The following is a 24,057-nucleotide window of genomic DNA, read 5'->3' as shown; positions in this document are numbered from 1 at the left end:
ATAACAAAAAAAGAAGCAGACTCACAGATATAGAGAACAAACTAGTGGTTACCAGTGGGGAGAGGGAAGGAGGGGCCAATATAGGGGTAGGGGAGTAAGAGGTACAAACTATTAGGTATAAAATAAGCCACAAGGATATATGGTACAATGCAGGGAAGAAAGCCAATATGTTATAATAACTATAAATGGAAGATAACCTGTAAAAGCTGTGAATCACTATATTGTACACCCGTAACATATGTAATTGTACAGCAATATACTTCAGTAAAAAAGTCACACACACAAAAGAACTAGTAATATTGCAAGGTGAGCTGCACAGTTGAGAGGATGACTGAGTGCTCAGATTCCGAATCCTAAAAGCAGGGCTCTTAAATCCTTATCTTCTCCTTGCTCTTCTCACCTCTTTCACATGAGATCAGAAAACGGACACTTACTTCAATTTCTGTTAGAAAGAGGTAAAGATGTGACCTTCATTTCAAGCCCAGCAGAACTGGTTGAGTCAGATACCTCTTCTAGGGTTTGATCAGCTCCCCCAATAAGAGGAGTTGGGTGGTCAAAATATACCTAAAAGGATGGGCTTGCAAGGACGTACCTGATCAAGTCCAGGAAGGCGTCTGCAGCTGTCACTTGTACAATTTTGCCTTCTCTGTGCATGTTTTCCTTTGTGCCCTTCCCAGGATGGATGATGATGACAATGATTATGCCAATCACCACGGCAATGATGGTCGTAGTCATGTAATAGACTACAGCTCGCATCCCCATCTTCCCTGACGCCTTACTATCTAGGGCCGCCATTCCTGGGGAAGGCAAACAGAAGGAGATTTTCAGCAAATCAGTTCAGGGAATTTTCCAGTGGAAGGTCACGGGAAGAGCATTTCCTTCACCACTCCCCTACCCTCTCCCACCCAGCAATGGGATTTTATACATGTTATGAGAACTTGGCACCAAATTTAATCAGGCCGTCAACGAAAGGTGAAGGGAAAAAGCCATGGAATGGCTAGGCATCAGCTGTGTCAGCAAACACGTGATCACCTATTTTCTGCCCCAAGAATTGATATCATGTGGCTCTCTGATGGTTTGAAGGGGCAATCAAATTCTTTCCTAGGTTGCTACTAGTTGGGGAAGATGTGAGTGTTAATTAGTGAGTTGTGTGTGTGTGTGTGTGTGTGTGTGTGTGTGTGTGTGTGTGTGTGTGTGTGTGTGAAGAGATACCTTAAAAGATTTCTGGCAGAATAATCTAAGCATATCTCAAGTTCTGAGCACTGTGCAGACTCACACAGATTAACTGTCATTAAGTTCTTTTATAAGAATTATTATTTTATGTATGTACTTGGGAGTCTTTCTTTTGGGATATATTTACATAAAATTTCAGCTATTCTAATCACCTACTGATTTATCTTCAATTTACATTTAAAGTAGGCCAAAGTTCTCGAATAGCTTCTCTGTTGTTTCATTTTATCTCATCTCATCACAATTTTTTAAAAAGAATCATGTTGGTGGGGTTCTTCTCATTTTTGCACTCTGTCTTCCTCCACCTTGTCCCATAGGCCTGGAGTATCTTATCTCATGTGAAACATTCTTTCCCTCATTTTTAGGACATCTTCAAAATCTACCTCAGGCAAGGCATTATCCCCTGTGAGAGAGGAGGTATGACTTTGAAGGTTTCCCTAACTGCTCTAGCCAATGGAACACATCTCCATACCTCTTGGGATGGAAAAAAATTGGAAATGACCCAAAACTCTCAAGAGATTAAGTCATCTTAATAATAATATGGGCTCTTCTGTTTCATTAACCATTTCCTCACTTCTCTTCCTTCTTCCTCCTCCCCAAATCCGCTAAAACACTAAAATCCAATTATAGCATCATCCAATTATAGTTAATCAAACTATTTTCCTTACTATTTAAAATCATGATTCTCTAAACGTATTAAAAGTTTATATTGTATTTCAATGATCAGTATCAGATTCTAGTAGTGGTTCAACATGTAGGTAGTGACCCTGTTCATACCAATGTATTGATATTTAGAGTAAGGTAAAGTATTGAAAAAAATAGTGTCCATGATTGCCAGATACCTCGCTGGGTTTGCCCCCAAATCTTGATACAATGGTAATGAGCTCTATGGGAACTGAAGCCATGACCTTCAACTTATAATTTCATGTGTATTTGAATCATATCATTCATAATTTTCATAATAAGCACTTAGTACCTGCTACGTTCTTATTTGTAACAATTTATAAGGCAGATTAAAAAACAAATAAGTAACTTTCTAAGGTCTTAGTTAACACCAAGTAAAGTGAAGGGGGAACTTGAACCCAGATCTTGTGTAACTGAATTTAACGTGCTTTCTCCCCCTGAGAAAACCAACTATAGTCCCACAAACAAGGAGGCCAATTTTGACTTTAACACATGAACTTAGCTTCTTTTATCCTTGCCCTGGGTTTCTTGAAACCCAGGATTAATACCCACTTATGGGGGAGGCTCCACTCCAACACTTCACCATCATTAAAAATGGGCTAATCTGTTCTCAGTCCAAGTGGTCCCATCCCCCCAGGTTCATTCTCAGGTCTCCATCATATCTCAAAACATCTTGGCTTTCCTGTGCTTGAAATCATTTCTCCCAGAAGGGGCCCACTCTCTTTCCCACCATTGCCTGAGCTTGTCACCACTGAAGCCTGCAATTCTTCGGTGGGCGAGTGGTGTGGGCACAAAAGGCCGGATATCTCTGCTAGGGGTACCAGGCGGCAGTATTTTCTTCCTCCGAGATGCTTTCTTTCCCTCTCGCCTTCTATTCTGTGGTGCTGTTCCGTTCTCTCGCCAACTCTTCTCTGCTGCTCCTGCCCACTATTCCCGACCTATAGCTATTCAGAGAGAGCGCTAAGTGGTCAAGGCAGAGCACTGGAAACCAACGTGGCAGACAAAGGAGGAGGCTTAAATCTCCCTCCCTCCCACCATGGGTGAGGGATGGGGAAAATTATACCAGAATCCACAGCTACAGGGCCATCGGCTCCAGGAAACAAAGTTTATAGGTATTTTTTTTAAAGAAATAAAGTTTAAAAAAAATGAAAACCGATAAGAAAGTATTTTCTCCATATGCTCTAATTCTGAAATAGATGAAGACAAACATTGAGGCATTTTTTAGCAATGAGCCCAGGAGAATCAACAGTCAAATGAGAGGCCTCACCAACCTCTGCATATTGACCTTGTTCCTCTGAAAGAGGATAAAGCAGCAGCTCCGATCGTTTCAGCGGAAGAGGGAATGCGTGGGAGTATCTTCATTAACCGATTCTCCACGTAGGTCCTTCCCCAAAAAGGGGTCTGGTGTCCCACAGCGGGGCTGCCTGCCCACTGCTGCTCAGGGTACCCCAGCATCCCCTCTCCTCCTTCCAATTCTAACCACTCCCCTTTTCTCTGAGGCAGGCTTGTAAAACTAAAGGGACCACTAGAAGCAAAGCCACACACTGTCATCAGGGCAACAGCAGGATGGATGTGGACAATCTGTCACAACACCGGGCCTGAAAGAGAATAGCCTTGATGCTGGTGGAGTCAAGAAAATGGAGGAAGAGCTCTGGAAGGTGAAACTCCACATAAGCAAGCTGTCATTCTTCCTGTCTCTTACCCAGACTCTGTGACCATCTTCTTTCTCCCGCCTCCTGAAATTCCAGACAAAGCTCTACGCTAGAGATGACACGCGTCTGGGCACAAGGGTAAAGTACTAAATCACTTTGTAGAAAAGGGAACTCTGGTAGGAAGTGCCCTAAATGTTTGAGAAGGGAAAAGTTTGCATTGAGCCTTGTCACTTTAAAATACATGGAAGAGGGGCTTCCCTGGTGGCGCAGTGGTTGACAGTCCGCCTGCCGATGCAGGGGACACGGGTTTGTGCCCCGGTCTGGGAAGATCCCACATGCCGCGGAACGGCTGGGCCCGTGAGCCATGGCCGCTGAGCCTGTGAGTCTGGAGGCTGTGCTCCGCAACGGGAGAGGCCGCAACAGTGAGAGGCCCGTGTACCGAAAGAAAAAAAAAAAAAAAAAAAATATATATATATATATATAAGAAAAGGGCACTGTGGTGAGGGGGAGAGAGGTCCCTTGGGTATGTAGGTACTTGCGGGAGTATGTTATGACAACTATGTGCTCATCTAAATACGTATTTGAGAAACACATTCCAGAGCAAGTAGTAAAGATAATGATCTTGACTGGTCCCTTTTGCTTCATTTGATCTGGGCTTAGCTAAACCAGCTCCATTCAAGACATCCTGACATCTTTATTATGAAAACAATCTGTCATCAGAATTGAGATCCTCTTGAAACTCAGAGAAATACTGTATTGTCTATTGCTACAAATTCTGTGAGAGTTCTTCCAATTACAATGACATGTTTGTAAGTTTATATGTTTTGTAAATATTCAGTTAACTTTTGTGCTGGTTCACTAACTCACCAAATTCGCCCTCTGATCAATGGCACATATTCATCTAATTTCATGATAACTGTATGTTGTAGATATTGTTGACACCATTTGAAAGGTAAAGAGACGAGGCCAGAGATGTTAAGTAACTTGCCCAGTGTTGCACAGCTAGTAAACAGCAGTGGTAGGATTCGTACCCACAATCTCAAGGGAGTACCCTTTCCACTATACCTCAATTCTGATGGACAAGCTAGGAGTCACCCACATTTCACTTGCTTGTTATCCATGCTAACTTTCTTGCTTTTGAGTTCAATATTGAAATAAGCCACCTGACTGGAAGAAAATTTGACAAAGGGAGGTAACTGTGGAAAAACTCTGACCTTCCCCACCCTGAGGGGAAGTAACACTGGTCACTGGAAGGACTAGCCAGAGAGCTGATCAATCAGTTCAAATTCCTCTCTATTCCTAGAAAAACAGCCCAGAGCATGTTCTAATGGAGGGTGGAGGGTCATGGATATTTGCTGACTGTGGGCACATGGTCTTACTTTCTTTTCTAAAAATCAACCTGTCAATAACTGGTCATCAAGAAACTAATCCATCATTCATTCCTGAAAACCTATTATATGTTTACCAATGAGTATGGCATCTAAGAAAGATTGAACAAGACACTTTCTACAATGTAAAAGATTTAGACTTTTCTTCAAAATACCTGGGTATTTTAGGCAGCAGTCACTCTGAAGAGAGAGGAAAGGAAGAGAAGAGAGTTTCTTGATACAAATGGGTCAATATGTATTTACCTGATTATTTAGGCAATCAGTTCAGCACAACAGATGTGCACCAAGTTCACGTTGTTGGGTGGGGTGGGGAGGGAGTGTTTCCTAAATATGTGTATAGAACTCTCTAAGTCTATTGTAAATTAGATTTCTTCTGGTATAATATTGGTATGACTTCTCAGATAAATGAAATATGTATTCAGTCAAGTATGAAAGGGTAACATCAATAATGTCAAGTTCCCAAGGCTCTATTATTTGCATGGATTTTATTCTCCCATCAGCTAAAAATCTGTCTTATACATTAATGTGTCTCAGTCTATTCCCCCAATAACTCCTATTTCTGGTTTGAAATGTGAAATCTAAAGAAGAAGCGGTCTGTTATGAATTGTCTTTCTACTCGTCCTCGTGGTGTTTCATTGTTCTTCCAGGGCCACTGGATCAGCCCAGAGAGGACGGAAAAGGGGGGATGGCAACAGCTGATTCAAGAATATTGTTCTGTCTCAGTTGTTATTTTATTTTACATATACTCCTTCTCCACCATGGGCTTCTCAAACACTCATCTAATGAAAGCCGCCTGTTCTCAACCCTCCTAGAATTTCAAGATGGGCAAACTTACAAGGAAATCAAGGATGAGCTCTAGTATGTACCGTATTCATTTGAATGATTTTTTTTAATAAGAAAGTTAAGCTCTAGAAATACAGTATACTTCATATTTACAGACTGAAGAATGAGCTCTTGTGTCCTAAAGCAGCTGCCCATTTCTGGAGCAAGGGCACACTGGAACCCTCAGCAATGGACAGTGAACAGGAGAGCCACAAAGCTCCGAGGAAAGGCGGTGAGGGGGAGGGAGTGAGTGTGAAACAAATGACTTTAAATCTCTGTCTAAAACTATGCGAAGGTTTTTTTCACTGAAATATTGTCTCTGGCTTCTTTATAGACTAGATTGGAAAAAAAAAAGTTCTATGATTCTAGGGGTTCTGGAACAGAAGGCAAATCTTTAAAAGTTAGGTTAGAAACAGTATCATAAGGGGCTTCCCTGGTGGTGCAGTGGTTAAGAATCCTCCTACCAATGCAGGGGACACGAGTTTGAGCCCTGGTCCAGGAAGATCCCACATGCCGTGGAGCAACTAAGCCTGTGCACCACAACTACTGAGCCTGTGCTGTAGAGCCCATGAGCCACAACTACCGAGCCCGTGTGCTGCAACTATTGAAGCCCATGTGCCTAGAGCCCGTGCTCCGCAACAAGAGAAGCCACCACCATGAGAAGCCTGCTCACCGCAACGAAGGGTAGCCCCTGCTCGCCGCAACTAGAGAAAGCCCGTGCGCAGCAACAAAAACCCAATGCGCCCAAAAAATAAAATAAATTAAATAAATAAATTTTAAAAAAACACAAAAAAGAAAGAATTCTTAAAAAAAAACTATCATAATTTTGCATCACAATGAATACGCTGGTTATAACCTCAGAATTTCATCGAAGAGACAATATTTCAAACTACTTGAGGCCAACCTCAGGCATTTTTAGAAGCACATTCTTCTTCTTCTTTTTTTTTTTATATCTGGCTCTTTAATTAATTAATTTATTTATTTATTTTTGGCTGTGTTGGGTCTTCGTTTCTGTGTCAGGGCTTTCTCTAGTTGTGGCAAGCGAGGGCCACTCTTCATTGCGGTGTGCGGGCCTCTCACTATTGCGGCCTCTCTTGTTGCAGAGCACAGGCTCCAGACGCGCAGGCTCAGTAGTTGTGGCTCACGGGCCTAGTTGCTCCACGGCATGTGGGATCTTCCCAGACCAGGGCTTGAACCCATGTGCCCTGAATTAGCAGGCAGATTCTCAACCACTGTGCCACCAGGGAAGCCCCATAGAAGCACATTCTTTTTAAAAAATGGTGGTGCAGTGATTAAGAGTTCCGGCCCTGAAGTTAGAATACCTGGATTCCACTTCTAGCTCTGGTAGCACGTGACCTCTGTAAGCCTCAGTTTCCTCATCTGTAGAATGGGAATAAGGAAAGCTCTCTCACAGGGTTTTCATGACATTAAAGGGACTTCTGTACAGAAAGCACTTAGCATAGTGCTTGGCACATAGTAAGCATTCAAGAAACGTTAGCTGTTATTATTATTAATTAATCAGATAAATAATAAGCTACTCTCTAAGTGTTATTTGACCTGTCTGAGCCTCCATTTCACCTAGACAAGAAGATAATAATACCCACATTGCAAGTGTAGGGAAAACTTACGTAAAGAATCTGTACAAAATAGGTCCTTGATAAATGTTAGTTATGATTATTATATGACTCCCTCTACTAGAATTTTAGTGCCAAGAGAGCAGAACCATATGTCTTATTCATTGATGTAGCCTCCTTGCCCCAAACAGTGTCTGCACAGGAAGGCGCCCAGTAAATGTTTGTTGAATAGTCATTCTTACCACCACTGCGGCTGTTATGCCCGAAGGAGGCCACACACTTTTTAAAAAAGCATTTAGATTAGGCTCCTGTTCAAATGGCGAGCACTAAAGTTGCTCTTGTTTAAAGCGCTCTGCAATGCGGACTCACCAATTTTCATTGCTCTTCCCGCCAATTAATCCAAAATAGTGAGGTTCCTTCTATCTTGAAGAAGGAGAGACAGACCTTGTGGGGAGCGACCCGGTATCACCTGGAGCTTTATCTCCAGAGCTGGGAGGTCATCAGAGCAGGGCAGGAGGAGCGGGAGGCTGGCACAGCTCCATGCAGAGAAGGGAATGGAAGAGGGGGTGGGGTCTAACACGTGCTTAAGTGGGTCACGGCTAGTATTTTTATCCATTAATGAAAGAGGATAGAAAACAATAGAGTGCATACATGGGGTAAAGGTATTGTTTTGTGAAACTTTTTTCAGCTCTGTGTGTGTATGTCTGTGTGTAGCCAGGTCACAGTGTAAAATACATTTGTGGGTTCTGGTAAAAAAAAGAAAAAAAGGTTTGCAAACACTGGTATCTACCCCCTTTCAGTTAATAGTAGAGGCTTTAACAAGGAGCCACGGGCTATGGGCTTCCCTTCCTCTCACCTTGCTTCTGATGCCCTCGGGCTGCCCACCCACCATACCCAAGACCTCATCCCATCTCGCTAGCGGGGACCTAGGACAGGACAGTGCTGATTTCTGGAATCTGGTCAACTCATTTGAACAGAAATTCTACAGACATTGTAACAAGGGAAAAAGTTTTAGAAAAGGTTTTTTTCGTGGAATATTGAGCAAAGAAAATTCTTTTACTTTAATTCGTGATTCTTTTGCTTTAATCAGTGATTCTTAGTGAAGAGAGTTAAACCATCTCCACAAAGAGCTGACAATGATTTTGTGGAATTCACAGGCAATTAAATCACAAGTATTCTCACATGGGTTTTCACCCTGGCCAACTTTTCCTTCCCGTTATGGCTGTTCACAGTCTCACAGAACTTGGCATTTCATTCACCTATAACACCACTTAGTTTCATGAAGTTATACTGCATGAGAACGACAAGGAAGCTTCCTTACAAATTTACCACTTGTGATGGCATTTGTCAGGCAAGTTGATTTTTTAACTTGACCCTTACAACTTGTCAATGAGTCTTTTTTTGAGCTCTAGTGTGCATTAGTAGAATGCAGTGTGGAAAGGTAAAAGGGAAACTTCCTCTTTCAAAAGAGTGTTAAATAGAAAAGCTAGCAGAGCAGACACTAGTATCATTGGCAGAAAAAGTCCTATCATAAATCACCTTTTATTCTCAGTCTGGTAGGACTGAGCAAACGATCCCTTTTCCTCGGCCATAGACATCCTTGAAAATGAACTTTCACAGAAGGAAGCAGTGAGGGGAAGCAGAGGCCCAGCTTCAACGGCTGCTACCTCTCGTGTCCAAGAGCTTCTGGGTCCTTCCCCTTAACCTTTGGCGGGGGGTGGGCAGGGAGGGGGACTGCTTCTCCGGGGTACCAGCTGGTGAAGCCCTCTGAGTGGTCAAGCTTTGCTCTTCTCTACACTGGCCTTAACCATCCAATAGCTTCATCACAGCCTGACACAGCCCTGCCATGAATGGTTCCAGTAACGCGGGAACCTACCGCATCGACCTCCTCTCTCTCTCAGCAAGGTCTCAGGAAACTCTCAGAAGGGCCAGCTCTGAGTTTCACGTCTCACAGCCCATCGCTGCTGGCGCGAGCCCCACGGAGAGGTGACCGTTCACCCCACACACTAGCCCATCCTTCGCTCACAGTATTGGAATGTGCCACACAATACGCTTTTTTTGAAGAGGAAGCAGGGAGTCGTTCATCTTCTTTATGTGCGCTAAGCAGAGCAAGAGGGAGAGGCGAGTGGGACCCACGATGAGCTGGGGAGTAGTGATTAGTAACAGCTGACAGCCTCAGACCGAGACCCTTTCTTTGGTTACCTCATTGTGCAGCAGCTGAGCACAAAGGAATGACTGTCTTCTCGCCAAGACTTAGAAACCCAGGACCACAGAAAATAGCAGCTAAAAGAAAAAGCGTGGGTTGGGTGGTTAGGGCAAGGGCCAATCAGACGACTCTTGGTTATACCTGTGAAGCCTGGCTTTGAAAAGAGACCCCTGTGATGTGGAAAGTCATACCCACAGGCAGTGGACCTTCAACCAGCCCCCGCCAGGAGCACTGATGTGAACGGGGAAAGTAGGTGACTTCACTCACAACAGAAAGAGCACGCAGAGAGCAGCAAATTGCTCTGGTTTAATGAGAGGAAGTTCTTTGAGGGCCAGAGCTCCAGCCCCCTCTGCCTTTGCAAAAGAATCACGATTTACAACCAACCACCGGATGAGTTGTTTGCGATTTCCGTAACAGCCCTCTTTACTTGGGGTTGTCTAACGTGCCACGGAAAAGACCTTTATGTTCTGGGCCTCGTGCAACTTTCTTAAGAAGGTGGTGATCAAAACAGCACATTTTCTAAAATAGCTAGTGGGAAGCAGCCGCATAGCACAGGGAGATCAACCCTAGAGGAGTGTGATAGGGAGGGTGGGAGGGAGACGCAAGAGGGAGGGGATATGGGGATACATGTATGCATATCTGATTTACTTTGTTATACAGCAAAAACTAACACACCATCGTAATGCAATTATACTCCAATAAAGATGTTAAAAAAAAAAAAAGCACATTTCTAGCTGGCAGGATGCTGAATGGGACTGAGTTCTACCACTGGGCCAGACTTGTCCCAAGTTAATCAAAGGGCATCATGAGTTGACTGCAGAACATGTCAGACTCAAGGGGTGCTCTATTCTTCCCATGGAAGGCCTGTCCCTTGCAGGAAAAAAAGGAATTGAAAGCCTCATAGAAACTGAAAGCGACATATGGACATTAAAACCCAAATCCATCTGGCCCAGATTCCCAGAACAGTTGAAGCAGGAGTGTGACTCCAGGCCTTGAGGAGGCTGGGAAGCAGCAGAGATTCCTGGGGCCAAAAGTGTCGTACAAACTATGAGACCCAAGGTCCACCCCACCCCTCCAATTCCTTGCCATCAAAAGATTCTGGAACCATAACCCAACCTGAAAACTCTGCAATGAACTGAGGTTAAGTTCTGTTGCCTGAAACTGAAATTAAGATATTTTTAAAAGGTATATTTCTTAAAAAAAAAAAGAAAGAAAGAAAGAAATAGTTGAGAGTAAAACATGTTCACCTCAGCTATTTTCTGAATTAAATCCAGAATATAGAATCTTATATACTACATAAAAGAATAAATTAAAAAAAATTCAAGTCCGCATAGTATGAGTGTGTTTCGTGGTTGGTAATTGCAATCATCGTTGCTTTTGTTGTGGTCATCCATTTACAATGCTTGGTGTCAGTTTATTTATCTCTTGTAAAAATAAAATACAGTGTGTGTGAGTGAAAAAAAAAAAAATTCAAGTCCATGTTTCGACCAGTTAAGAGAGTGTACAGAATTAAGTCTTTGGGGATAGAGTTGGGGTTGAGGAGAAGAGGATGCTAGTGGAGATAAGAGAGTTGAGGAATGACAGATAAGAAAGGGGAGAGAGAAAAGAGAAGGAAAGGGAGACTTAAAGCAGAGATGTATGGGATGGGGAAACAGTTCAGAAGGTGATTTTATCTCAGTCAGCATATTTCTTGGTACGGCCAACACACCTCCTTTCAGTTCTGATTAGTTTGCTCAGCACTTAAAAGTTCATCAATTGTTCTTATCTAATCTGTAAAGGAATAGTTGCACCCAGGGAGTGGGAGATTATGCCCCCAACTACCTGACCCTAACAATAAAGCAGTATCACTTCGCAGAGTGAAAAAGACCGTGAACTCTAGAATTGGTTGGCTTCCCTCATCTCTGCCTTACATAAGTCAGAGAACATTCCCTCCTTGGAACAGGAAAAGCTGCATTTTTGCCCCCAGGGCCAAGGGCGACAATGGAATTGAATTATTCCTGATATATTCCACTAGAAGTGGTGCAACACTTTACAGCTTTTTTCCTTCTACACAAAGAAGTTAGTTTTGCAGCATCAGTTTCATATTTTGATGTTTTTTTCCATGGGGTATTTAGGAATTCCAAAAAATTCTCCGAAGAAAACTACAGGCAGCCCCTTATATCGAATTTCGCTTATCTTGAGTAGACTTCAAGGAGCTGGAGGATGTCAAAGAAAAGATGTGGAAATGACATTTGGTTGATTTTGAGACTGACGGTGCATGCGTTGGATTGGTAATATTATTCTTTAACTTGGGATTTAGGGAGAGGGTGGGTAACGATACAGTCACCAGTGTTTGGAAAAAAACACAACTAGTGGATGGGCACATTGGAGTAAAATTTGGTAACACAGAATGGCAAAGAGAGAGGGGGAGGGAGAGAGAGAGAGAATATGAACTGGGGACATTGTCTTTAACAAAGAATATGGGATAAAAGATTTATAAATAAAGTAAAGAAAAGCAGGTACAAAATATTGATTTCAAATGACTAATTCAAATGACTATGACTGCCCCATCACAAATAATGGAAAGTGGCAGTAAGGAAGTGAAGTTATATTAAGGGTAACTTACTTCTTTTGAAAGTGGCTATACTAATTGCTTTCATAGTTAAAAATTTCTCACTTACGTGTTCACTCACATTTCATTAAGGACCTTCTCAATGCTCTGGCCAAAGACATGATCATTAAGGCCCTCATGTATTTAGTAAGAAGACTTAAAAATATATTATTGTGAGACAGCCCTGAATAAATGAAATGCATAAAATTATCCAGCAGAATGATTTGAGATGGAATTGGGAGGAAAATAGGGAAATTTTTGGCATATCCTGGAAGGAAATGATTGTAATAAACTGAAAGGTTTGCTTGATTTGAATCCTGGCTCCCTTACTTATTAGCTTGTGACTGGTCAAGATATGCAACCTCTCTGTGTCTCAGTAAATGAGGGATAATAATAGGATTTACTTCATAAGATTGTTCTGAGAATTAAATAAATTCAGCATGTGATGCCTTAGAACAACATCTGGCACATATCTTAGCCATGATGATGGTCATTTTTTTTTGTTTGTTTTTAAAAAATATTTTAGGTCTGAAAGACTCCTTGGAACACTACTGTAAAATGTGAGATCTCAGTAGGTAAAATTAGACCTTATATTCCTAGGCACATGCTAAGTGCTTTATCTGATTTAATCCTCTCACATGACTTGCGTGGTTGGGACTTAAAAATGGTCAATAACCATTTACAGATTGGGAAACGGGGAGGTGACACCACGTGCTCTGATCACACAGCTAGTAAGCGGCTATTGTTGGCATTTCAACTCAAATCTTTCTACCCCCAGAACTGCCCTGGAGATTCTTTGTAAAATAAAGTCTTCTCTGCACTGGTCTTGTATCAATTGTTGATTTGCATTTGATTCGTCTAATGGGGAATTCTGACAAAAATCTGTTAAATTCGTATTTGAAAGGATGCCTTACATCATAGTAAAAAAGTCTTGGTGCACGTGCTGAAAAGTAAAGCAGTGATGATGAGTGGCTACTGTCAAAGCAGTGGGCAGCCTGCATTAGAATTAGTCCAATACCTTGTTGAACTGGAGAGTCATAACATGCCAGCTTTATTCAGAAGTTGATATACTAACAGATATCCTAAATCAAAGAGATATACAGATATCCTAAATCAGAAGTTGATATAACAGATATCCTAAATCAAAGAGAAAAAAGAAACCTCAACCATGGGTAACTGCACATTGCAAAGGCCTTTGGGTAATTCCTGGAACTCCCAGGTCTCTTGGTGAAGCTGCAGTATCCCCTCCACCCCATACCCTTCAGAGTGGCAGTTATCAAACCTTCTCTGACCCCATCCACGATGGCACTCACCACCTCCTAGGCTAACTCTTCATTGTGGGGCAGCTTTGATTTTTAAAAACCGGTGCTTAAAAAGAACTGAAATCTGGTTCTTTATATTGCCCCTGAGATACATTTTTGCTTCTGGAGGAACACAGAGCAAGTCCGGTCCACATTTATCAGAGAGACCTCGGTCTTCTTTTCTCCAGACTAAATACACATCATTTCTCCAACTGATCCTCATGTATCACTGTTTTCAGAGGTTCATCTACCTGTAATCCTTCCCACTGACTACCGATCGGGGCCCTCATGCTCTGATCCAAACCTTCTTTTCTCAGCTTCATTTCCTACGAGGGCCGATTCTACCGTATTCTTCTGGGCAACCTAGACTACTCAGTATTCCCTAGACACGACTTGAGTTTTCCTGTCTCTGCATCTTTGCTTTTAAGGCTTCTTCTGCTCTTGTCCTCGTTTCCTGTGGAAATCCTCCCGCCGGTCCAGCTCCTGAATTCCCAGAGCACTCTTTTTGTGCTTCTCGGCTTCAGAGCTGGCTTTGTTTTACAGTCATGTCTGTACCTGTTGGGCTCTCCATTAATATTTTCAACTCCTTGAGGCTAGAGACTGGTAATGTCTCTTCACATCTTTATTCTGCACAGCGGTTAGCACATCACCTGCCCCAAATAGATGTCCAATAAATGTGTCTTGGATTGGATTCAACACCCTTTTAGTAGATACCCTGCTTTGTCAAAGGTGCTCCCGAATGTGCTTGGGACTAAACAAATACTCCCAAGGCGTTGTGACCACTGCAGAGTACAGTGAACTATTTTCCTAATTCTACCGAGGAAGCACACGACTATGTTCATTCATTTTTAGCCACCACATCCTACTGTTGGTTCACATTAAGCTTTTAGTCACATTAACGGCTGCCAAGCTCAGTCGCTCCCCATCCTGTGATTGAATCTTTTGAATCTAAAAGCAGAAATGTGCATTTATCCTCTGCTCAACTTCATTTTGTTGGTTTCCATGCAGCACTGCAGCCCATTGAAGTCATTTTGACTTGTGCTCAGAGGCATATGCGGTTGAAGCCATTCTTTGGGGGCTTATATCATCTCAAAACACAGTGTAGGTGCCTTCTGGGTCTTTAAGTTGTTGATAAAAAAAAAAAAAGGAACAGGACAGTGTTTTTTTTATAAGTACACTAGGGTACTTTACCAGGTATCTTTCCAGGTTGCCGTGGAGCCTCAAACACTCTTTAGATATAAATGTTCTGTCAGTTTCAAGTCCAGACCACCGTTTCATTAGGTTCTATTTTATTGTCAGAGGTATTATAGAAGACTTTAAAATTTCAGAATAACCAAAATAAATTGTATCAGGAAGTCCACAGCCAAATGTTATTATAGGAAGGGAGTATTTTTAAAACATAAAGAGATTCCTTGTAGTATAGGGAACTGTCACAAGATGTTTTGTGAGAATACAGTAAGCCTGACTTTGTAACTTTAGGAAATAACTCTCTTTTCCTAAAAGAACCAGTAGTATCAATCTAGAAAATTATACACTGATAAATATTTTTCTCTATTAAATGGGAATGTAATGTCATCGGGTAGATACGTAAATATGTCAAGGATTAATACAAACATAAGTTTTTCAGGACTTCCCTGGTGGTGTAGTGGTTAAGAGTCTGCATGCCAGTGCAGGGGACATGGGTTCGAGCCCTGGTCCAGGAGGATCCCACATGCTGCGGAGCAACTGAGCCCACGCGCCACAACTACTGAGCCCACGTGCCGAAACTGCTGATCCCGAGTGCTGCAACTACTGAAGCCCACGCACCTAGAGCCCGTGCTCTGCAACAAAAGAAGCCACCACAATGAGAAAACCGTGCACTGCAACGAAGAGTAGCGCCCACTTGCCGCAACTAGAGAGAAAGCCCGAGTGTAGCAACGAAGACCCAACGCAGCCAAAAATAAATAAAATTTACAAACAAAACAAAAAACGTAAGTTATTCATATGAGAAAGAAATAACATAATAATTATTTTAGGCTTCAGGAAAGTTCACTGGGTAACTCATTGGCAAACAATTCTGAATGTGTTACATTGATCATTAAGAAGTCCATTATTTAAGTGTATGCCTTTAATTCATCTTTACTTTTACTCCTTCCACAAGTAACATATCAGCTTGTGGTTTTCCAGGTTGTAGACCTCAGTTCTGAACATACCTAATGGTCTGTATTTATTGCTCTATGTCCAGTGGCTATCACAGTAGGGATCCAATAGATATTTTGTTGAACGAATGATGACTGACAAAGCCTGCAAATTCAGCAGGTAGGAATAACTAAGCCACTGTACTCAATTCACAAATCAATGAGTTATTTATGTAATATCTACTATAACTCGTCACTGTAACTAGGGCTGAGATGCAAATGTCCAAACAGTAGTTCCTATTCTCAAGGAGTTCTTTCGTTGGGTAGACAAGTCATATTCTCACCAAATAATCAAATGATCAACCACACGTGACATAAAAACTTAAGTGTACAAGTATGGGAAAATTGTGCAGAATATTTAGCTCATGTGGAGAAAAGACTTTATCATAGGCAGTAAAATTAAGGCAACAAATGCCCTTGAGCATTATAAATCGATCCAGTACAAATCTAGCGGCCACACCGCATGACACTACAGAGAGGGGGCTTTTGTGACAAATAGATCTGAGTTTGAACACAGGTTTGGCCACTTGCTGCCAGGGACACCTTGGGAAGTTTCCTCATCTGAAAATGGGGATAATAATAATGATCTTGCAGAAGGAATAACAAGTATGTGTGTTCAATGCCCAGCATGTCTTTTATACTCAGTAACTGCTAGCAATTAATATGCAGGTGAAATTTTAAAAGTCACTGACCAATCAAAGAATAAATCTTCAGTCAAGATCATCACTTCACCATTTTAAGGTAGAAGAGGGTAAACATGATCTGAATGGCAATACCAGTGTTCTCATATGTTTTCATCTTCAGATGTAAATCACACATTATTTTGCCAATTTTTGAGGAATTACCATGTGCCAGGCTCTGTCCCAGACTAAGTAAACCATGTAGCACTGTCTCTAATTTGCACACATCTTAATGCTACGGAAACTTGATTGTAGAGAACACAATCCCATGGGAGAATCTGCAAACACCCTTGGAAACCAGGTCTGTTATCAAAAAGCCAAAATTAAATGCTTAAAACTGGGGCTAGGTCATGGCTAAGGAAAGTGAGTCCAAGAAACCAAGAGGCTCAGTAATGTACGAAGTGACACCACTAGTTAGCGGTGAGGCTAGGACAGAACAGAAGCTCCACCACGAACTTTGCAAAGTAGTTTAAAGCTTTGTGTTAGCACACCAATTTGAAACCGGTTAAGTTTACAACAAATAAAGTTTTCCCAGTCCTGGAAGGTCATGAGCTTTTTTGGCGAATGGGTTTTTTATTCTAACGTAGAAAGTAAAGGGACTTTAATGGTTTACTCAGGGTCATCTACGAGCAGTTTCCTTGCTCAGAAATATTGACAAGCTGCAGCGAGCATGTCTTAGGAAGTAGCAAATCAGCTGAAAGGAGGTGGAGTAACACACAACACGATTTCTGAAACTGGCTTCCAATTAGTGACAGCCCAGGCATGGGTCACTGATGAGGCCCGCGCCAAGGCTGGGGAAATGATCCTCTCTGGTCAGACGCGAGATGCACAAGCAAGGAAGGGCCTTTCACCGAATACTCTCCAGCAAGGAAGCCAAAGGGCATTTGAACTTGATGTTTACAGTATCAAAGCAGAATCCCAAAGTGGCTGTAATCACTAACATCAGTCCCGTGCCTGCAATTCACACAGAGTACCCTCACAGCCACGATCTCAGCTGAGCTCACCTCAGGGTCCCCCCACGTGGCATGGACAACAAGTATTTCTATTACTATCACTACCGTTATTTCCACTCCATTGGTAAGCCTTGAATGCCAAAGCAAAGACTTCCCCCATAGCTAAACAGTGCTGAAAAACTAGTCTGGTATGAAAACTAGTCTGAGAGTTCCAAAGTTTGTGTTCTTAAGAAGCAAACAGGGATTACCACGGATACATGCAGCCGGAGGGAGCCTCCTCTCCTTTGATCCTATACTCTGCACTGCTCAGTTGGCCCCTCTTCAAGTTTTCAGAATTAAACATCTCATCTCTCCACAGAGCAAGGACATCCAGAGCCCGGAGTCCCTGTTTAACAGCTCTGTGACTTCCTTCTTCAGCACCTAACGCAGCTGACGGGAGGAGCTCAATACTGAATGAACTAACAACCTCACCTAGACAGTAGCCAAGGTGCATGACTCAGAGCACAAAAGCAGTGAGGACACGGAAGGGAATGAAGCATAAAAACATATGGTAGATGTTGTCAGGACCTATTTGCCGAGTATCCAGTGAAAGCACAGAGTCAGACGAGGTTTGACAGGGAAAATAAAGGAAGCAGTAGAGCCCATGCTCCCTGAGAAGTGTATCGACAGCCTCGCTGAGGCCGCAGCACGTGAAAATGCCTCATGAGGGCTTGTGGGATAACTTCCAGATGAGTAGAGATGTAAAATATTTCAAGTAGGGAGATAAATGCGTAAAGAAGGGGAACAGAATAACCATTCACTGGGAATCAGCACACAGGATAAACAAACGTGCTCCTTAATCCTCCACCGGGTGTTTGGACGCATGAGAACATTTCCACTGGCTTATCCAATGCACTGAGGGTTTTCTGTCTGCACAAAGTTTTCTTTACGCTCCTGGCGGGGCATAGGAACCGCTTCCGAGGAAGATTCTGACATTGAAGCTGATTAAGAAGGAAACAGGAACATTCTACTTTTTCCTTGGCGAACCATCCTTGGCTCATTTGAAAGAAATTTATTGAGCACTTATTGTATGCCAGTCCCAGAGCTACAGACAGAGCTCCAACCCAGGGCTGGTCTTAATGCTCACAGGCTGGCAGGCAGAGCAGTGCTGGGGGAGCCACGTTCTGGCAGAAGAAAAGAGGAGCACTGTGGAAGGGGAGCTGGGGAACTGTGATAACCTGTAAGATGGGGTCCTGGCAACGCTTGCCTTTGCTGTCAGGACAACTGGAAAAGCACATTTAGAAAGAAGGAGCAATTTTAGTGCCAAATCAGATCTGCCTGTGCATGTTTACCAGATTGGACTCTGACAGACAAGGATTTAGCAGTGATGTCGTCAGAACTAATAAAATAGGTTAAGAGAGCTCACGAGGGCTAAAAGCGGAGTCAGGTTAGGTATTTCTGTGAACGCTGGAGCACATCGAAGGCATACAGGCTGTTGAATTTCTAATTGGGAGACATGAAATAACCCAAAATTTGAAAACTAGTACCCCTCCCCATGCTGCCAAACACCTAGCATCTGTTCAAATCTATTATAAACCATTTCCTCAGGGAGGAAGTGAAAGAATTGCATGTAGCTGCCGAGAAGTGTGCTAGCGGGGGATGCCGCTTCCACGCTGTAAACTTATGTGTGAACTTATTCATTAAGGAATGCCATTACTGACCACGGACCTGCTGCAAAATGGACGAGGAGTTCAGTCACAGAGCACATGTGAGGTCAATGCCCCGAAGACATCATAAAACAACTTAGGAAGTACGTCTTAGAAAATGCATTAAAAAGCAAACTAGCAAATTAATCTCACATTTGGTTTGTGAAGCTGTAGCTATGCTCTCCAGTGGAAGCATTTCAATTTTCAGCACCCTCTCCCTAACCATTTCAAAGCCTGCAATTCTACAGTAGCCGAGTCAGTTGTTCTAATCGGACTTTTTAAGTTTTTAACTTTGTATGGTTTACTGGTACCTAAAAATTGTTCTTGGTGAAATTTTCTTCCACTGGGCATTTACCTCCTAGAGTCACTATGGGAGGAGAATAATAAAGTCATGTGATACGGCAGCGTTAGTAACACACAGCTGTATTGGGTTACTTTCATTTTACTAAACATTTTAGGCCAGGTCTTGCTCCCTGGATAACTCTGGGAATCCTCCACAGGCACACAGAAGACGTGAATCTAGCTCTTTGTGTCTGTAACTGTACACCTGCTATTGATGCAAAGGATGAAAAGAAAAACACCCAAAACACATTGTTCTATTTTTAAGCTGTTGTACTCAGATCCTGGGGAAGGAAAGATGCCCTTTCTCCCCTTGAAAATTACTGAGAGCCAGCTATTCTGCTGTAGTGTAAATTCAATTTCCAAACGTTGAAGACAGATGATCTTAAGCACTGAGGGAGAAAGTATGGAGTGTGTGTGTATGTGTGTGTGTGTGCGCGCGTGTTTGTAGATGTGCGCGCATACCAGTTGGAGCTGGGGATGCCAAAATAAATCTTTCCTCACATCCGGAAATGCCTATCAGGGAAGCAAACTAGCTGGCAATCAGAAACTCCCATGTAACGTTCACTGTTTTAAACGGCACACACTCTCATGTCCTAGGGCAGAATTGCATGCCACGGCTCTAGAAGGCACTCCACCAAATATTAACTGAAGGATTGAATCAGTGAATCTTTCCAGAAAAAGCATGTTAAAGCTCTCTTTGCCTGTTTAAAAAAAAAAAAAAAACACGCCAACTGCATAAATTGGCAGTAGGGTGCAATATTTCTCTAAGTCAGGAGTCCAAATGTTGGCTGTTCCGGTCTGATGCTACTCAAGGACACAGTGGAATAGTTTCAGAAGGAGCTGGGTCACCTTGGAACTTTGATGCTTCTTCCCTCCCGTATTAACCTCTCTGAAAAATGGTATGCAGGGTATAACACTTTTTTGCATCCGAAAGGAGACTTTCATGACTTTTTCTAAAATAACTGAAGACTCTCTGGGATCTCAAAAAATGATTGTTGCCAGCCCCCAGGGATGGAGTGCCAAACAAAATGGTCCCTCGCTTTCCTGAAACTTACAGTTGGCTGGAGGAGGTGGAAAATGACAATGGGGCCACAGCACAGGTAGGAAAGGGTTCCTGGAGGAAGTGACATTAAAGTAAGAACTGAAGGGAAAGGAGGGGTTTCAGGTAAAGGGTCAAGGCAGACATGGGGGGAAGACAGTGAGAAATGAGATGGAAAGAGACAAGCAGGAGTCATGCTCAGAGTTCTGACCTTTATTTCGAAAGCAAAGTGGGGAATTTTAGCAAGATCATGCAGTCTTCATGTAAAAAAGCAGGTCAGAAAACGGCAGGTCCCCATGGGGAGTGGGGGGAAGGCGGGGAGACTAGCGATGGTGTTGCGGCTGCAGATTGGGTTTGAGACGGTGTGGTCTGGACTTGGTGGAGGGGTGGCCACAGTCAGAAGTCAGAGTTAAGGAGGTAGAATCAACAAGCCTGGGGGTGGGGAGGAGTGGGAGAAGGGTCGAAGTTTCTGATTTAGCCCCTCCTTTCTACATTTCCTTTGATTGAAAAACAACAACAAAGTTTCAATCGTTTCCTACTGTTTCTAAATATAAAATAGCTGAATTCTCCTCCACGTTTATGTCCTTTCACCAGGAATACATTTATTCTACGTGCACTCACCATCTTCATAATAATGAACCAGCTCTGTAAAATCTTAGTGACTTGAAAGGGACCAGTGGGTCCTTTTCAGGTGGGGAAGCAGGCTCAGAATGATGAAGGCTTTACTGTGTCTTTAAGTTTATTTTGCAGGTAATTCTAGTTTGCATACAACTGGGAACACATCCAATAGCTCTCTCCCATCTTGAAACAAAAGAAGAATTTTTGAATCTAAAGGAGTAGCAATCACATTGTCAAAGCTGGCGTAACTCGGGAGCCTTTGGCCAGCTGTTTTACCAGCTCCTGAAAGCTGTGGATCCTAAGGCTCTTCAAGGCCTCTTTCCAATACAGACTTCTACTGCTTGTATCTACCTGTGACTCTCTTGACCAAAAAACCATGGTCTGAGGGACAGAGGAAGATGTTAAGCAACACTAGGGAGATGTAATCAGCAAAATCCAGAACGTGGAAAACTAATTTTACGTGACAAACAATCTGGTCTCTTCAATAAACTGCAAAAGGAAAGGATGGGAAAGAGAGAGACAGAGACAGAGAAATAGAGACAGAGACAGAGAGACAGAGAAAGAATCTATAGATTACAAGATTTAAGGGATATGCAAAACAAATTCAATTTATGAATGTGGCTTGATTCAAACTGACACACTGTAAAAAGAGAGGGAGAAAAGAAATGGGGAGTTTTGAAACCGATTGGATGATATTAAGAGGTCACTGTTAATTTTTAAACAAATGATAATGGACATTACGGTTATGTTTAGGGAAAATAATTTTTCTCTTTTTAGACATAAATGACTCCTACGGAAACCACACTTTCCCTCAGACTATAGAAAGTCCCTAGCCTGTATCCAGGAAAGATGATTTTCACTTTCATCCCAGAGCTAGAGGTCAGGGTAGAAACAGTGGACAAGTTTCCCCAACAGTGAATTTACTTTCCCCACCTGCTTCTACACTAAGAGTTGGATATTCCAGATAAAAGCAGTAAGGTAGACTGACATTCCCAAACTCTACTTTCACATCTGCCTAGCAATTTAATCCTGAAAGTGAACTGAAAGTGAAATCAATGTTCCTAAAAGCTTGAGTCAGATTTTAAATATACTAAAATAATCCATGGTGAGTCATTTTATGATTTATTATTTTTGGAAAACACTTATTCTCAATAGAGAAGGCACATCTCCCTCAAGGGTTGGGGAGTGGGGAAAAATGAGTTTAGAGCCCTTTTTTTTTTTGTGGTACGTGGGCCTCTCACTCTTGGGGCCTCTCCCGTTGCGGAGCACAGGCTCTGGACGCGCAGGCTCAGCGGCCATGGCTCACGGGCCCAGCCGCTCTGCGGCATGTGGGATCTTCCTGGACCGGGGCATGAACCCGCGTCCCCTGCATCGGCAGGCGGACTCTCAACCACTGCGCCACCAGGGAAGCCCTAGAGCCCTTTTAAACAACACTTACAAGGCTCCTCCTGCTTCTCCTCATACCAATAAAAACAAAAACAAGAGATTAAATTAGTTACTATTAATCACTAGGAAGAGTGATTTTTCTCTCTCAAGTAAGTTGGGGCTGGAAAAATTTTGAGAACCGTTGATCTGGACTTCCCTTTTGGGTATTTTCTCAAAGTGAAGTCTACCTTGATCTTTCAACACAGTCAGGAATTGTTCTAGAAAAAAATCTGTTGGAATGAAGTTCCTGAAAGAGATAGGAATACCTTTCTTTTTTTTTTCTTTTTTTTTTTTGTGGTACACGGACCTCTCACTGTTGTGGCCTCTCCCATTGCCATGCAGATGTCCTCCCATTGCCATGCAGATGGCCTCTCCCATCCCATGCAGATGTCCTCTCCCATCCCATGCAGATGTCCCCTGCATCGGCAGGCGGACTCTCAACCACTGCGCCACCAGGGAAGCCCTACCTTTCTTTTTAACAGACAAATAAGTAGCAGAAAGGCCAGAGCCTTGTTCTTTATGCCACTTTTCTCTTGTGGTCCTGTCAACCAACTGAAGTTAGGACTGTGTTTTTATTTTGGGAAGCCTAAAAATAAGAATTTAAACCAACTGTCCATTCTTCATTATAGAGAAAACGAAATCCTCAGAGAACCTTTTACCCCTGAGGCAATCAGATAAATTTATTCAGCTAGGATGGACTGTGCCTTTCATAATTCAACATACATAAGGAATATAATAACTGTACTGTACTATTAGAACTGCTCATTATACTGATATGTAGCACAAAAAAGTGTATCTGTGGTGTTTTCTTAAAACAGTTTTTGTTCTCATATTATTTTCTTTTATTGAAATCTTAGCAACTCTTGAACCATAGGTCATGAATGCAGTTAGAGTCAAGAGAGATCAAATCCTGCTCTTTTCTCCACTGAGTCTTTTCACAATGTCTGTGGCTAGAAAGAAAAACAGAGTGATTCACTATCTCTAAAGACCAGTCACACAGGGGTTCTGCTCATGCTTAAGAAGTCCTTTCCAAGCCTTTCTCCTGGTGAGGCTGCACTTTTTGAAAGTGGATTTTGACTGTACATGTGGGAAGTTGGGATCAGCAGCTCAGTGTCACAAGAAAGCCAAGGGGTTTTATCTACAAGAACACTGTGACTGTGAACAAAGCCCATCAAAGCCATAAATACCTTCCAAGGGCAACTGAAGGTTGTAAGAGCCAAACTCTCAAACTACTCAGAGGAGACAGCATGAAGTGTGGTACAGACTGCATTTGGAGGTTGTCCAAAGAGCTGATGAACTATGGGGGCAAAAAGCGTAGATTTAACTTAAGAACTGTGTTCCAACTTATATTAGTCATCAGTAAGAAAAGGTTTATGGACACAAATCTCAAATTTCCTTGAGAAGTTCCCAAGTTAAAATTTTGAAACCTAAGTTTGTTGCTCAGAGTGGCACAGTCCTGGCTGTAGATAAAATAATCGAACATACAAACCTTAAAAATTTCCTTTTGACGTTCAGACAGTGCAATCATTTTAAAAAAAATTAATAATGGAAAGGTATTTGGCAGAATAAAATACAATTTCTTGCACACTTATGTGGTTGGTCCTCAAAAAAAAAAAAAAAAGGAAAAAAAATGTGCCAAATGGTAAGTTTAATGCTGATTACTGCTTTAATTAAAAGAAAATTCTAAGTGA

General features: G+C 42.3%; 1 protein-coding gene across 1 annotated transcript in view; it reads right to left on the bottom strand.

Moving 5' to 3' along the window:
* The window catches only part of SLC1A3 (solute carrier family 1 member 3), a 75,082-nt gene that overhangs the window by 16,631 nt on the left and 34,394 nt on the right, over window positions 1-24,057 (bottom strand). Inside the window, exon 4 of the mRNA XM_060295713.1 lies at window positions 593-797. Coding sequence (XP_060151696.1) covers window positions 593-797 — 205 coding nt within the window. The remainder of the gene's footprint in view (window positions 1-592; window positions 798-24,057) is intronic.

Source organism: Globicephala melas, chromosome 3 (genome assembly GCF_963455315.2).
Source record: "Globicephala melas chromosome 3, mGloMel1.2, whole genome shotgun sequence".
Classification (NCBI taxonomy): domain Eukaryota; kingdom Metazoa; phylum Chordata; class Mammalia; order Artiodactyla; family Delphinidae; genus Globicephala; species Globicephala melas.
The sequence above is the reverse complement of the archived record's forward strand: the minus strand, read 5'-3'. Positions and strand labels throughout refer to the sequence as shown.